The sequence below is a fragment of the Bombyx mandarina genome, chromosome 22 (assembly GCF_030267445.1).
Source record: "Bombyx mandarina strain Sakado chromosome 22, ASM3026744v2".
NCBI lineage: Eukaryota > Metazoa > Arthropoda > Insecta > Lepidoptera > Bombycidae > Bombyx > Bombyx mandarina.
The window spans coordinates 15,689,776-15,707,355 of record NC_143228.1 but is presented as its reverse complement, the minus strand read 5'-3'; the positions used below and the strand labels follow the sequence as shown (position 1 = coordinate 15,707,355).

Below are 17,580 nucleotides of genomic sequence, written 5' to 3'. Positions count from 1 at the left end.
AAAAGAAAAGAAATAATGATGTATTTGTTAAGGCGCAACCTACAGCAATTGTGACTGCGACAGTTGTTATCATATCGCTTTGTGAGGTGTAATACCAGGCTCGCAATGCCGCATTTAAAGGATTACTCACAATCTGAGGACCGATTGAAGTGGATGGAATTCTCGCTAACTGTGAAGATTGATAGCCTAGTAATAGCATTAGATTAACCAACACTTCGATAAAGCGGCACGACACGAGAACCCTCTCATCGTGGCCGCCGGTAACTACATTCCCGATCCTACGGAAAGAGTGGAAAGCAGTCGACGTCACCCAAAACACGTCATTTCGGATCCTCCCGATCCACTAACGGTGCTTTTAGGTACCTCAAGCACCGGTCACCGTTCTCGTCGAACCCGTCACTTGCGACGAAGGGCTCGTCGAGTAAATTAACCCTCAGACATAGCCTACTGAGTATCTCGCCGGATCTTCTCAGTGGGTCGCGTTTCCGATCCGGTGGTAGATTCTGTGAAGCACGGCGCTTGCTAGGGTTCGTGTTAGCAACGTCGTCTGGTTTGAGCCCCGCGAGCTCACCTACTAGTTAAGGTTACAAGGTTACGCTGAAATAGCCTCTCAAGGCTATCAGCTTAGGTAGGAAAAAGAAAAAGAAGATTAACCAAATTCGTTACTTACCCACACAAAAGATTTGCACGTTTGGAGCGAAACAATACACGAACGATGAAGTAATTTTACTTGTCGTCGACACGATGCCGAGTAGTGAGTCGTGCCACTTCAAATACTTGCTTAAAACTACAGTGGAGAATATTGTACCTGAAATAATTTCAACACAAAATTCGTATAGTAAATTTTTAATGATATGAATTTTACAATTTAAATGTTTTTGGATTTTTATGGAGCAGACTACGTAGTTTTAAAACTGGTTATGACGATTTTACCGGATAAAATGATTTGGGTTCGCTGCAAGGCGCTTTGAACTTTATTTGCTTTTGTTATAATAGATTCTTGTATACAGTGTTCAACTGAAAATTGATTCATTGTCTTCTATTTTTCAAAATAGCATCATTCTAAGCTTAAAGTAGCCCGATCCAATCTTCCCGTGGGTATCGTAAAAGGCGACTAAGAGATTTAAGGGGTAATGGGCAAAAGCATTGTGTACAGTTCCGATATATTGCGACCGCAAACCAACACTCATTGGTAGCAGAATGTATTGTGACCTTATGTGTAGGTATCACCAATCTCCTATTTGTTCAGCGAAGCAACAATATTAGGACAACTTTTGTTCAATATAATAGAGACTCCAGCTAGTGTGGATGGGTGGCAGTTTATATATTGCCATGTCCATCTATAACGTTTTGAACACGTTCAGTGTCCTTAGTGCGAGTTTTTTAACATTCTCGATAGCGTCAAAGTTAACTTAAATTTGTCTGCAGTAAGAACAGCGCCCCTAACGGCAAACGTAGGCAAATGTTTCAACTCCATACAAATATGAGTTAACTTTTACGCTATCGAGAACGTTAAAAAACTCGCACTAAGCACACGGAAGTACAGACGTAGCGATCTACTATAGTGTAGCGTATATTCGTGTAGGTACATCTCATCTATCTACCGAGAAACTTTGTTGATTTCATTTATAGAAGGAGTATGTTTCAAACACCCTCCATTATGATAACTTGACTATCGCCACGCTGAAAAAGTTACGGGCGTAGCTGTAAATACTTAGCTTATTAGATAAACATTATTACCAGCCGTGTTATTTATTATAGCTGTCTTTATCGCTACATACAAGTCATTTTACAATCTAATCTAATAATGACATTGGCTTTTTAGAAAAATTAAAACCATACATATACATAATAAAATATAGTAAGTATGTAACGTAATACAAAAAACTTTTTTTAATTCTATTTTTGGGTTGAATAATCACAACCCATCTAGTGTGAAGTGGTTATCAGAACCTATAAATAATAGAACATGATGGCTTAAACCTCTCTCTCCCAAGAGTCCGATCCCCTCCGAAGTCAGAACCCGGGCGGGGTAAGTAAGGGGGTAATCACGGTCTACGTTGCAGCCAAACGCGCTCACCGCAAGGTCTCACCTAAGGGCGCCACGCCGAAAAAACATAAAGACCACCAGTCACTCATACGCACGTTTTTTAATTGCCTTTAAAGTGATAAAATTTACCATCCCTCTGATAGTGAGTGGTGTCCGTCATTCATAGATATTCGTGATTAGGGCCTGAGATCTCTGCAGATATGACGGCTTGAATGGAAAAAGAGGACACGCTGCGCTGATCACGCATAGTGTCTGAAGGGCCAGGAGAAGAAGAAGATATTTATATCTGGTAAATATCTGTAGTTGGAACGTGAAACAAAACAACTTACCAACGATTGTGGCAGCAAAGTTAAATGTCTGAAAAAATGAGAACTGCATTTCGTTCCAGTTAAATCTGTATCTTACGAACAGATATAGAACAGCTTTTTCACCTGGAACAAATTTAAATTTAACATTTTTGTCAAACTACTATTTTAACTATATTATATGAATTATTTCAAAAAAACTTCATCGAATTTTTACTGGTGGTAGGACCTCCCGTGAGTCCGCGTGGGTAGGTACCACCACCCCGCCTATTTCTGCCGTGAAGCACTAATGCGTTTCGGCTTGAAGGGCGGGGCAGCCGTTGCAACTATACTTGAGACCTTAGAACTTATATCTCAAGGCGGGTGGCGCATTTACGTCGTAGATGTCTATGGGCTCCAGTAACCACTTTACATCAAGTGGGTTGTGAGCTTGTCCACCCATCTAAGCAATAAAAAAAAGGATTGACTTTGAAAATCTATTGGATCTTGCTTAAAATTAATTTAGATACGAAGCTAATTTAGATCTTTTGTTGTGGTTGTTTGCATTTCGGGACTAATGTTCTCAAACCCTTTCTGTAATTTTTAAAGTATTAGAAAACAAATATTATTGACCAATAAAAGTTGATAATTATATGCAATTTATATTTATTAAGTGACAATGTAAATTTTGAAGTGCGCAAGGTTCCAGTTTGCGTCAGTCCACGATACCACTTCGTCACGTGAACGATAAGTGGGTCTGATCGGTTTTGGATGGTTTGATAGATAGGTATGATATCACGGCATGTCCCAAGAAGGTATTACCATCTTGCGAATTTCTGTCGGGAAGTATTCATACATTTGACTCTGTAGGTTGAATAGTCCTTATAAAATACAATTGAGATTCCGATCTCATATCATCTAACTAAGTAAAACCACCTATATTATAGCCATAGCTTATATTTAGTTCATATTTAGGTATATATCAACATTAAAAAATATTTTATTTTAATATTTAGTCATTTAGTATACTATATTTGCTTTGTGGAACTTCCTTCTTAAATTCCTGTTTAATGAGACTAGGGATTCTCTGAATGCTAGATTTTTTGGTCCACAAAAAGCAATTTCTGCTATTTCTTCGATATAGTTTTTCTTAGTTGCTTTTTCAGTAGGTATTAGTTAATAGAGTTTCAAATTTAATTTATTTAAAATTAAACGTACCTTCAATAAGTCCGTACAGCAAGCAAGCGATCATAAATATAATGGCTAAACAAATGCGACGATTGTCTTTTGTCTTTTTAAATAACACCATGAAGCAATCTGTCACAGCTTTAGGCTTGAAGAAGTCTTTTGCGAATTGGATACAGCCTTTGTTGTCATACTATAATACAAAAGCATTCAAAAGGATTTTAGTGTACGACAAAAGTAAAAATGTTACTCCAATGGGGAGTATCTTTGGGTGACCAAACTAAATTTTCGAAGCTAATATCAGTACAGTTGTTACTCATTATATCAATTGGCTCATTAATATGTGTAATAGTCAAATTAATCCTTAGGATTCTTTTATATTTTCAAAATAATTCTAGTAATTCCCACAGGGGATCACAGGCTTGGAATCATATTTTGATTTATTCAAAGATACTTTGAGCTCATTTCTCAGATTGAGTGGCGAAATTTACGTTGTGATATGTGTGATTTCAAGTCGTGCACCCGTTTAGAGCAATATAAATAACGTATCGATAGGAATACTGTTTTGACCTTAAAGTTAAGATGCCTGCTAGAATCATATCGATAAAATCCCACAGGCAGGTTTTTCTGTATATTCATTAATAATTTTCACAGTGAAAAAAATACATCGATTATCAAAAATCATACACTCAACACAACACAAAAATCATATAATAATTTGTTTAATTTCCGCTGATATATAGATAAGCCAGTGAGAGTGGGTATCGTCCTACATGTTTCTGCAATGAATGATTTTCGTAATCAATAGAAAAAACTACGATGGAGAAGCATAGTAAAATGTTTACTCACCCTCATAATTTGTTCTTTAGTTCTCAACTGATCTTTAATCCTGAATGTCAGATACAAAACATTTGAGAGATGCAAAAATAAAGCTGATCCATAAATAGCATAATACCCGAAATACCTCAAAATTATCCCCGAAAATGCCAAACCTAACGGCATCCCAGAAAATGTAAGCACATTTACAAATCCTAGCCTCTGTGTTCTATTATCCGCGGTTGTTATATCACAAACGTAACTAATCAGAGCTAAGAATATAACAGAAATACCACCAGTAATCCCCGGGAAGAATGTATCAAAAAATATTAGAGCTTCAAGAGGAATTTCGTAGAAGAATATCACATTTAAAAGGTTGCTGATGTTTTGGAAAATTTTCCCGACTAAGGGAACTAGAATGATGGCTTTTCTTCTGCCTGTCTTGTCGCTCCAGCCTCCAGCAAACAGCAGCATAGGGAGCGGTAATACTGACTGCAAAGTACTTTTCCACAATAGCTGAACTGAATAATGCTCCTGGACCATTCTCTCGTAATCAGTGAAGTTATTCGATTGGTTTTGCACTCTCAGTGAATCGCAAATCACATCATCTAGTCTGAGGCTTACTCGGCAAGTTTTCTCTAAGCCTAATGTCTGTGTTGAAATGTCTGATAGTATCATAGCGAACATAAACATGAACGCCACGGGCTCTATAGTAATATTGCTTAGTAAGTATCTAAAGCCTGTTTTCTCCTTAATTTGAACTTTATTTGGAGTGTTAAGTTTTTCAATTACTTGATCTGTTATTACTTCATTCGGTGCTGCGGCCATTTGGATTTATTTTGGTATATTTTTTATTTCTGTTACTATTTCAACATTTAAAATCACAATATTAAAGATCTTGAAAATTCACACGACTATAAAATTGATAATTGTTACAAAATTGCACGTTTTACTTAAATAGCATTTCTAGACTAATAACTATCGCAAATTATCTGATTACAATGATAAATTGTATGATAAAATATCTATGAAGTGTTCATAGCTGCAAATCTTATTCAGGCTAATTTGTAGTTTTCAAAGTAGTTTATTCCCACTGTATAATCATTCTGAGGCGTGAAAAAGGTGGAAGTATCAAATAAATTTTGAACACAGAATACGTTAACAATTAAATCATAACCAAAATACCATACTGAAGATGTAAAAGGTTCTAAATGTGTGGTCAGAATTTATGTTCTCCTTATGATGGCACAAAGGTTAAAATATTTAAAAAAACGTGAATGTAATTGCAATTGTACATGTAAAGACGTGGAAATGTTAAAAACCTTTGAACACTTAAAAATCTTTGTCCAATTTCAAGAAAACTCCAGATGCTATTCGCTTATTATGTATTTTGTGCAAATAAAGATATATACTTTGACCAATAAGTATTTATGTAAATTATTAGAAGGCAGTCAGTACAATATTAAAATTTGACGAAACACTCGTTAGCGGTGATAACGGGAAGTATGCAAAATATCAGATATAAATATATATATATATTTTTATTCTATTCTATCAGCCCATGGACGTCCACTGCTGGACATAGGCCTCCCCCAAGCCTCGCCACAAAGACCGGTCCTGCGCTGCCTGCATCCAGCGGATCCCCGCGAACCTCAATAGGTCGTCGGCCCACCTTGTGGGAGGCCTACCCACGCTATATAAATATCAGATATTAGTAGAATGAAAATGTTAATTCAGTAACCATAAAAGCTTCTCGCCTGATCTTCTCAGTGGGTCGCGATTCCGATCCGCTGGTAGATTTTGCGAAGCACTGCTTTTGCTAGGGCTAGTGTTAGCAAATTCTCTCAGGTTGAGCCCGTGAGCTCACCTACCCGGGCGTAGCTGAAATAGCCTCTTAGGCTACCGGTGAATAGGTAGGAATAAAAACCATAATTGTAGAGGAAACAAAAGTATCTTTTGCACTAAAAGCATGTACTGGTGGTAGGACATCTTGTGAATCCGCACGGGTAGGTAATACCGTCCTGCCTATTTCTGCCGTGAAGCAGTAATGCGTTTCGGATTGAAGGATGAGGTAGCCGTTGTAACTATACAGAGACCTTAGAACTTATATCTTAAGGTGGGTGGCGCATTTATGTTGTAGATGTCTATGGGCTCCAGTAACCAGTTAACACCAGGGGGCTGTGAGCTCGTCCACCCATCTAAGCAATAAAAAAAGTAGATAGTTTTATTCAAATTTATTATATTGATCTATTATTCACTATATTGATCTATTATTGAAAATATTATACAAAAATCATGTTACGTTAATAATGAATGTGCTATCATCGGATATCTGCTAATATTACTCGTACTATGTCACGACAACATAATTAATTTTGAAACATTCTCCGTAGATAACACTAATAGAATTTAGAATAGTTATACTCAAAAGTAATAAATATTATTAACACTGTTTTAATTATTCACGTAATGTATTGCCTATAAAATCTATGTTAAATTTCAATTAAATAATTTAGTGAATTTGAAATACATTTAATTGATATTAAATGGTACGTGAAGACATTTGGGTACAATACACTTTGATAATTAAATGTTTTGTGTTAAAGTCGATTATATTACATGCATAAAATTACAATGAAGCATTGAATAATGAATAGGATAAAGGGGAGTTAACACCGATAAACTCTTTCAGAAATATGTTTATGAATATTTAAAAATGTTTTTATTGCCTTTAGAATCATGTTGAGACGAATAGCCTCATCTTGGCCGTGAAGCAGTAATGCGTTTCGGTTTGAAGTGTGGGGCAGCCATTGTAACTATACTTGAGACCTTAGAGCTTATATCTCAAGGTGGGTGGCGCATTTACGTTGTAGATGTCTATGGGCTCCAGTAACCATTTAACACCAGTTGGGCTGCGAGCTCGTCCACTCATCTAAGCAATAAATAAATAAAACTTCATATATCGAGGTAGGCAGTAGTGCTCAGTTGTGTTGCAATTTAAATCCGCAGAGACTTCAGTAGCCACTAATTATCAGGTGACTTGTGCTATCTCAGAGTGTAATTCAGTTAAAATCATAAATCATAAAACAAGTCTAGTAAACCGCAGATACAATGCCTTACCAAAGACCTTTTTACCGCGTACCACCCGGCTTTGGAATTAACTCTTCTCTTTGGTGTTTCTTGAGGGCTATGTTTAGGGTATGTTAGGGTATGTAGGGCATGTTCTTCTAAAAGCGAGATTTACTAAAAGTACTAAGCAGTAGGCAAGGGAACCGGTGGTCGTGTCGCTGGCGGCCGCCGGTCCGGCGTCTGTGGGACGGCGGGATGGATGTAATGTGCTCTGCGTCAATCCTGTCCCGTAGTCTCAATAGCCCCGACTGGGCTCCGGCCCGGTCCGGGGTAGGACGCCGGCTGTGAGCGGCAGGAGTTTTTAGTGAGTTTCAACTCCCACATACCCCAACTGCCGCGTGGGTGGGGATCCGGCGATTTTCTCCTGTGGAAAAAAAGCAGTAGGCAGCCGCGTGGTAGTATTTTGGCAGCGACTCAGCTCTGCCCCTGGCATTGCTGACGTCCATGAGCGACGATAACCGCTCACCATCATGTGGACCGTACGCTCATCTGCCTAAAAGACCAATAAAAGATACGAAATTAATTCTACCGAACCCAAGGGGATACAGTTTTAGAGTTCAACCGCTTCGAGTTCCTCTCCCCAACGAAACTTTTTAGAAAATTTCGTTTTTAAAGGAATCGAAAGCCCTTGACAGAGAAATGTCTAGACGAAAATAAAATATTTGCACAGCGCGAACGCTAATTACGATTTTCGTTAATTGTTTGTTTTTGATAAGAAAAAATATTTTTACAATAATCCCGATCCACGGTTAACACGATGATAAGAAAAATAAAAAACTAAGTTATATACGCGATATAAGCTGCTTTCACACTACGCTATACTATAGTGTCATATAGTATAGCAATCTATACTTGGCCAATAATATATAGTACAGTACCTACAGTGTGAACGTGTCCATAGCAATGTATGGTGCGCGATATTGTTGTGCTATGAGCTATATACTATATGCTATTATATTATAGCGTAATCTGAAAGCGGTTTTAATCTCGCCGATTTTATAGTCATTACGATATTTTCAATATTTCGAATACTTTAGTTTCTGTGGCCGCGAATGACTGGAATAGAAGAATAGATAGATAGAGAAGAATATATAGTAGCATATATTATTTTCTCTTCCTCTATTATCTCTCCCGGTGAGAATCGGGTACTTTTGTCCCGCGCGCCACGGACTAAAAGCGAACTTTTCATCCTGGTTGAAAAAAATATTGTATAAGCACCTAGGGAGAAAAGTAGAACATCCCTTCGGTGCGTAATTTATTTTTACATGTCAAACTAACGGGAGTTTTCATTATTGTAAATAAAGAATTCACACAATTCGATACGTGAGTTGTAAAAGGAAAAATAATTAATTTCTTCTTCTTCTTCTTTGTCGTTTCCTCATTACTGAGGGTTGTGACCACCTTGGTCCAGTTTTTGCACCAGCTTCCTCCAATGTTGCCTGCATTCGGCCTGCTTATAATAAATTAATAATTAATTGGGTCACTAAAAAAAGCAAAGACACCCGACCTTATAGTTCGCTATTCTGCGATCCATTTTCGCGTATCCGTCACGTGCTTTAAATCAACTACGGTTCCATGGCCATTGATTGATCGGCAACGTCAGATAGCTTTTCAATATTCCGAGGCGGTAAGGGTCGGGGTGGAACAGGAATATGTAGTGAAATTTTCGAAATGCTTTTTTTATACTTTAAATATATTTATATATTTCTATTTAAATATATTTATATATAATACTAGCGACCCGCCCTCGCTTCGCTTCGGAAACTGTAATTTATTATTGATTTCTCTACTATTTAATAGATGTTATCTATACATATAAACCTTTCTCTTCAATCACTCTATTTATTAAAACAAACCGCATCAAAATCCTTTGCTTAGTTTTAAAGATTTAAGCACACATAGGGACAGAGAAAGCGACTTTGTTTTATACTATTTGTAGTGAAATTTTAAAATAAAATATTTAAAATATTTATAAGGTGATTTAGCCCGATGAGTATTATAGTAAGTTGATAATTTTGTTATACAAAATAATATGTGTGTTGGCTTGAGGGTAGATATTATCTTGTTGAACAGCAAGTAAAACGAAGTCACCTTTGGTTTCTGATTTAATCAACAATATGTTAACTTGACAATTCACTTTAACACTTGTCCAACTTTAACCAGTACGTACAACAGTCACTGAATCACACAACGTAACAACGATATAGTAAGTGCACCGGGCAAACGCAGTCGAACGAATCTTCATTTCAAGGCACGTTCCGCCTTTTTATACTAGCCGGCGCAGCTGGCTTATGAGTCACTTCTGTTGCAGCTGTTGTTTACGAGTGGAACGACACGGCCGGCGCACCTTGCTTGTGTGAGTCACTCCTATTGCACGTGCTATATAACATAAATATCGTTAACGCCGTCACGGCCATACTGACGTGCGCTCGTCCTCGTGCGCGCATTCTTATGGTATGTCTGTGAACAACAAACGTGTTCGTTCATCCTGACATTAACGGATGCAACTTAAAACGTGGTCTATGATATTAACAATCTAGTAGGGTTCGGTTCGCATAATTCTTCAGAAAATCCTATACTGGCTATAAATAACCTTCAGACTGCTTACATACCTGGGCCAGTTCATTTAAAACTCTTCAGGTATGTAAGTATGTCCCTTTTAACTTAGACCGGAATTGTTATCCCTTCAGTTTTTCGAACTGGACCGGATAATGCTAGACCGAATCGCAATCCCTGTAGCTAATTGTTGTGGCTAATCTGGATGAAAATCCCTATAGCCAAGCCATTGGACCGGACAGACCCTTCAATGACTTCACACTTTCTTTTTTTTTTTTTTTTTCTCTTTTTTTTTTGCTAGTCCGGATTAACATCTCTCTAGCCACATACAATTCTCTTTTTTTTCTTCTTTTTTTTTTAATCCGCATGTACGGTAGCTTTTGTTAAAACATTTCTTAAACCAGAACATTTATACGGAATTTCTTCAGAAATAGTGCGAGACCGACCATCGTTTTCTACATTTCCAACACCTGCACCTGAGGTGCCTGAGCTTACAGACATTGTATCACTACCCACAGACTATGTTTGCTGTATCGCTATTTGCGGACAAAAATGTCGCTTCTATTGTCAGTGATAGAATCGTCATCATTAAGATCAGTTTCATGAACAAGATTAATTAACCCATCTGTGTACGCCGTCACGTCATCGTCACTATAATTTTCAGAAATTTCTAGTAGGCCTGACGGGCCTCGAGGTATTTCACGTAAGTTTTCATGGGGAAATTTGTACACTCTATTAGAACTATTTACATGTCTCAATTTATACCTATCGTTTTCCAAAACTGCAGTAATGTTGAAGGGACCTTTACATTTTCGGTCAACTTACGAAAACAAAATCCCCAGCGGAAAAGAGGTTGACTTTAGCTTTGCCTCGACTAAACCAAGCTTCTGTTTGTGCCCTTTTTTTTATGTTTTCGCCGGTCTTCGACCGTGCTAAATCAAGATCTAATCTAGAGGGATTATCACTCTGTTGAAATTTTAAGATATTTCAAGTGAACTACCCTGAACGGCAAACGTCTATTCTATTGGAGTAAACCTTGTTACTCGACAACGTGCACTATTAAGGGCGAGTTGAATATCCCCTAAGTGCTCTTACCATCATGATTGGGTCTAAGTTACTTACAGATCAAAGAGTGACTTGTTCATGAAACCGCTTACCATTGAATAAATTACTATGACTTTGTTTTATAAGACTACATTCTGACCCTGAATGGAACATAAAGGGGAAGCCAAAACCACTTATCTGTAACACACTGAAGCTCTGGAACACACGTTGACGTCTCTGGTTGCACCTGCCACAGCACCTGGAGCAGTGTCGTTTTTCTTCTTGTAGCGCATGGAACACCCAGAAGCTACATGACTCGCATCACCGCACACGTAACAGCTGACTTGCAGGCGAGAGCCGGGCGCCCACGGATGAGGAGGTTGTTCAGGTTTTGCTGGAATATCGAAAAAAGTTTGAGAGCAGTATCTGTCGCAACACCCTTCGGCACGATGCCCAGGTTTTCCGCAGAAATGGCAGCTTCCACGGAAAAAAACTTCGAGAGCGTTTTGGTTCTGTATCAGGATCTTCGTTTTTTCTTTTGAGGGTAAGCCACGTAATGTGTGAAATAGACGATTTTTTGTGGTAATAACGACAGAGTTCAATTCCCGACGGATTCTTTCATCACACTGCGACAGTATTGATATAACAAATCCGGTGGCTATTTGTTCTGGCACATTAGCGTCGGGAATCTTCTTTATAAGTTGCCATAGCCGGATACCGGCTTCAGCTGGTCCCTTTTTGCTTTCCATTTCAAATTTAATAACCAGGTCGAAGTGGTCTTGCATCATTAGATAATTTTGTCAGCATCTCTTTAATAGTAGGCCAGGATATCTTACCAGGCTGTATTTTTGCGAGGCAAGTAGCAGCTCGAGCCTTAAGCGAATGTGTGAGAGTCAAAATTAAATCGACACCATCCAATACTTCAACTACTTTAAACGGCCCTTTAAACTTCGTATCTAATTTCGTTTGATTATGCTCTTCGTATTAATGTGTGGACGAGCTCACAGCCCACCTTGTGTTAAGTGGTTACCATAGACATCCACAGCGTAAACGCACCACACACCTTGAGATAGAAGTTCTAAGCTCTCAGTATAGTTACAACCGCTGCCCCACCCTTCAAACCGAAATACACCACTGCTTCACAGCAGAAATAGGCAGGGTGATGGTACCCGTGCGGTCGATGGCACTATACGGAGCACCCGTCTGGTGCCACGTCCTTACCCACGAGAACGTCGCCGCGCTGCGACGCCGGCAGCGCGCGATCGCAGTCAGAGTTATTCAATGATACCTCACAGTCTCCTACGAGGCGGCGCGCCCTAGCGCAAGTGCAGCCGGAGCGCGGGGGCTCCAATATCGGCAGTCCGTGCTGGAGGCGTGGTCTCGTCGTTTGGCGGACCCGTCGGCCGGCCTCCGTACCGTCGAGGCGATCTGCCCGGTTCTCGCGGACTGGGTGGGCCGCGACCGCGGAAGTCTCACCTCCATCTACACGATGTTACTCCCACACTGAGGAAGCCAACCGCGAACACATGTCAAGCACGCACAAGCACGCACTTCACCGGAAAAACCTGCATCCGCCAGCGGAACCCGAACACTGCCGCATCGCCAGACACGAACGCACCGGACGTCTTATTAAGATAGATAAGACCTGTAAGCAGGTCACGACGACTTCAGATGTGTCAATTTTTCTTCCCCACGGAAACTTGCTTGCTTGTTTGCTTGCTTGCTGGAGCCCGAGGTCATCGAACGTGTAGTGTTATTGGTATTGAATCGAGTAGATTCTAAAATTTCGGCGACAATTCACAGTCTCATGTCCTGGTTTACTGTACTAGTGCCATGTAACTCTAGCAGTAGTCATTGGCTTAAAAACGATTCGTGTCGGAACTACCCACTCGTCATGACAGATCCATTATTGCGATCGAAGTTTCACTTGAGATTTGCACTTGCCTTAATTTCTTGCAATAGCTTGTTACGTGTTGTATTTCCGTTAGTAAATGCCATGTGATGAAGTCGACAGTCAAACTGGGCAACATGAGCCAGAACGTAAGATGTGACGATTTCTTCGTGGCTCAGATCTTCCATCGAGGTAACAGAGACGTTATTACACGACTTACGTATGCTGCATTCATGCTCTTGTAGCGTACCACTACTAGTATTCTGATCTGCATCATGTTTTTTTTGCTGTACTTCGAACATGTTCAAACACGTCACGCCAGTGAGAGTAGAGTCCTGATCTCACTTCTGATGTTGGCTTGAGGGTAGATATTATCTTGTTGAACAGCAAGTAAAACGAAGTCACCTTTGGTTTCTGATTTAATCAACAATATGTTAACTTGACAATTCACTTTAACACTTGTCCAACTTTAACCAGTACGTACAACAGTCACTGAATCACACAACGTAACAACGATATAGTAAGTGCACCGGGCAAACGCAGTCGAACGAATCTTCATTTCAAGGCACGTTCCGCCTTTTTATACTAGCCGGCGCAGCTGGCTTATGAGTCACTTCTGTTGCAGCTGTTGTTTACGAGTGGAACGACACGGCCGGCGCACCTTGCTTGTGTGAGTCACTCCTATTGCACGTGCTATATAACATAAATATCGTTAACGCCGTCATGTGCGTATTGTGTTGCTTTAGTTTTTTTTGTAACTTAAATTTCTAAATTTCTCTTCTCTGTTCGCTTTCTACCTATATGTGATTTTGATTGTGGAAACATATTTGGTTATTGTTTTAGCAATTTTTTTCAATATTATATGTTTGTATTGTACTGTTTGTTTCCAAAATAAATACCTAGTCAGGTCACAAATTCTGTCACATGTTTAATGTAAAATAATTGAAGCAAGTTTATTCATTATGTAACCATTCATATACCAAAATGAACTTAACAAAACATAGATTCTTATGACACTAAAGTTTATTCAAAATGACCTCCGTGATTTTGAATCCAGGCATTCAATCTGCGCGGCCAGTCGTCTATCGCAGCACGAACGAGGTCCATGTCAATATCGGCGGCTGCCTTAATCAAGGATGTCTTGAGTGACTCCAAATTGGGATGAGGCTTTGAGCACGCCTTTTCGTCCAAGTGTTGCCATATCTTGTAATCTAACGGATTCAAATCTGGACTGGAGGAGGGCCAGTCTTCGTGCCGGATGAAGTCGATTTCACGCGCCGCCAGCCAGTCTTGTGTGCTCTTCGCTCTATGAGCTGGCGCCGAATCTTGTTGGAATACCCAGTGCCTGTTATTGAACATGGTATGAGAAACAGGTTCCACAAGGTTTGTCAGGACTGTATTTTGATACACAACTGCATTCGTTTTTACACCTTTCTCACAAAAATGTACCTCTGTTAAGCCCCAATAAGAAACTCCCAACCATACCATGAGCGAGGATGGAAAATGACCTCGTTGGACACGCGGAATACGGTTGCTCGCTTCTTCACTAATGTGTGCGTACACCTTATCATTTTGTTTGTTGTAGCTCTCTTCTACGGTAAAAATTTTTTCATCCGAAAAAAGAATTTCCCGATATATTTTTTCCCGCGTACCGCTTCAACAAAGCGCGGCATCTCTTCAGTCTCAGGTCCATTAGACGAGCATTCAAACGATGTCCTGTTTTTCTTCGATATGCCCGAAGCCCTAAGTCTTCATTTAACACCCTTTTCACCGTGGTTCTGCTTAACCCCATCTGAAAGGCCAACAGTTTCTACTTACGTTTGGGATTTCTTTGAATTCGCGCCTTCACAACTTTTATCACTGCTGGAGTCCTAACAGACCGAGGGCGACCACTTCTTGACCTGTCATCTATACTCGAGTCTTCATTGTATCGTTTGATGGTACGATAAACGAATCTTTTGGTTATATTCAAAATTTTCAGTATGTTAAAAATTTGAATTGGCGCGTAACCGCAACGATGCAACGCAATAACTGCAACACGGTCTTCTTTAAGCGACCATTCCATATTTAAAAATGAGTAAAATTCTAAAAGTGTACATTTTTATTTTCATGAACAATTCAAAATTCGAATTCAATAAACTTTTTTGTGGCCAGCATTCTAAAAGAAAAGTTTTTACTGTGTGACAATACTTATGACCTGACTAGTTAAATACATTTTTCACACACATTATCGACAATGTATTCGTTATTTTTTTCGGAATCCAACGAAAGGAATGTTGAAGCGTCCGTTGTCTAATCGTTAAGACGCCCGGTGTTAAAATTTTAATTTAATTGTCGAATTTTGATACCGCTGTCAAAAATAAAGACTCGCACGTTCTTAAAGCGTAATCACAAACAATTTCTAAGATGAAAGAATTTTTTTTTATTGCCCGTGTAGGCAGCCGAGCATACGGCCCACCTGATGGTGAGTGGTTACCGTCGCCCATGGACTTCAGCAATGCCAGGGGCAGAGCCAAGCCGCTGCCTACCGTAATGCCTGTGCTTCGGTATCCGCTTACCAAGAGACGGGTTGGTGGCTCGTTCGGAAACAAAGAAAACTTATTCACACGCAACCCTAACCGGAGAACAGGGAAATTTTGAATAAGTCGATAAATATTTATGTCACTGCTAGTTTTTGAGTTATTGAAACTATGCAGTTGCTATTCATAATAGAAAATTTATAAGCGCTAGAAAGCATCTGTTTTTACAACACGATTTAATGCTTTAGTAAGTAAATTCTAGGAGTTTATTTGGTTTGCTGAAGATGATTAATTTTTTTTTATTGCTTAGGCGGGTGGCCGGCCCACGGAGATCACGGCCTACCTAATGTTAAGTGGTTACCGGAGCCCATGGACATCTACAACGTAAATGCCGCCACCCGCCTTGAGATATGAGTTCTAAGGTCTCAGTATAGTTACAACGGCTGTCCCACCCTTCAAACCGAAACGCATTACTGCTTCACGGCAGAAATAGGCAGGGTGATGGTACCTACCCGTGCGGACTCACAAGAAGTCCTACCACCATTGTTATTTTTCCAGATGATTCCCTTTTTTATCACCGTCTCACTCCACCAGAGGCGATTCCATCCATGTTTTCATCTACAGTACATTTCAAAAGCTCAATGTGCTTCGCCTCTAGAATGAAATCTACGATTTTCCATAATTTTCGCTGCTGCCCAAGAACTTAGCCTAGGTACTAGTGGCTACTGACTAATATACCTTATATTGTTGCCGGTACCATTCTGGCCTATATTTGTCGTATAGAAATCATATAATTTGGCTCAAAATCAATCAGCGTATCAGTGCGAGTAGGAGCCGAGAAATTCCCTTCCACAAGAAACAGCCCGGCCCGAGCTTTGTTCTGTTCAATGAAGTATCAAAATTACCAAGTACCATTTCCTCTTTCGAACACACACATGCTTCCGCCCTTTAACATTGAAACTCCCGAGAACTTGAAACACGAAACTGGATCTCAATCATAATTACATAATAATTAAGTTCTAATAGTAATCTCATTTTATTATAATTAGATTAGTATTCCACGTTCCACGCCTCGTATAAAATCCTAATAATTATATAACTTATAATATATTCGTAAATTATACGAAGTCACGCTGAAGACGAAGTTAATCAGTAAAGATATGGAATTCGAGTTAATTAACTCTCACCCTGAGAATGGGAATAATTGCGTGGTTTTACAGGTGTGCTATCCAACGCTAGCTAGCTGGTAGCTTCTGCTACACAGGCTAACTCTGTCTATTTTCACCATATTCTAGGATACGCATGGTTGTATTGTTTATATTGTGCTCTGAGGAATTGTTTGAGATGATCCTATCATCTTGTTTTTACTATCACACTGCCCGCCACCGGACTAGAGTTCATCCATACTGCCTGGAGCCACTGCGTTCATCCACAGTGCGTTTCCAGCGATCTTTTTTTGCACGTACCACCCGGCTTTGGAATGAGCTCCACGGTGTTTCCCAAGCGCTATGACATGCCCTTCTTCACACGAGGCTTGTGGAAAACATTATACGGTAGGCAGCGGCTTGGCTCTGCCCCTGGCTTTGCTGACGTCCATGGGCGACGGTAACCACTCATTACTCATTTCTCTCTCTCATTTTTCATGACTCTTCATCAACTCATTTTTCATGACAATGGCTGATGATGTGTGATAATTAAAACAACTTTTACTGCTGCAACATAATATTCAAATATTGACAATTAATACCTTTTTTATTGGCCTTGTATGCAGACGTGCATACTGCCTAGCTGATGGTGAGTGATTGCCGTCGCCAATGGACTTCAGCAACACCAAGGGCAGAGCCAAGCCGCTGCCTACCTAGACCAAAAAATTTGTATTTTATTACAAGCTATAGCCGTAAGCAAGTTCCACATCGCTCGCTCGCTTCCGTAGACTCCGGGCTAATTATTTTGAACTTTACAAGACACCCCTAAAAACTCTTGATAAACGGAATGCTTGTAAGTGAAAACCGTTGTTTTGCTCGCACTGATTTCCTTAAATCTAAATAACGGCCGCGTTACGTACAATTATAAATTCGGCCGGATGTTTTGCCGGTTGAATTAATA

At 39.6% G+C, this 17,580-nt stretch overlaps 1 protein-coding gene across 4 annotated transcripts in view; it reads right to left on the bottom strand.

The window, feature by feature from the left end:
* The window catches only part of LOC114240219 (lysosomal proton-coupled steroid conjugate and bile acid symporter SLC46A3), a 22,812-nt gene extending 5,232 nt beyond the window's left edge, over nt 1-17,580 (bottom strand). The window contains exons 1-6 of one of the 4 annotated variants that reach the window (XM_089736657.1): nt 17,540-17,580; nt 17,222-17,332; nt 4,369-4,408; nt 3,553-3,712; nt 2,380-2,481; nt 671-808 (exon numbers count right to left, since the gene is read on the bottom strand). In XM_089736657.1, the coding sequence (XP_089592783.1) occupies nt 671-808; nt 2,380-2,481; nt 3,553-3,712; nt 4,369-4,374 (406 nt within the window). In that variant the 5' untranslated portion in view covers nt 4,375-4,408; nt 17,222-17,332; nt 17,540-17,580. Of the gene's footprint in view, nt 1-670; nt 809-2,379; nt 2,482-3,552; nt 3,713-4,368; nt 5,531-17,221; nt 17,333-17,539 lie in introns of those variants that run through there. The other 3 variants (XM_089736659.1, XM_089736660.1, XM_089736656.1) reach the window with 3 other exon arrangements.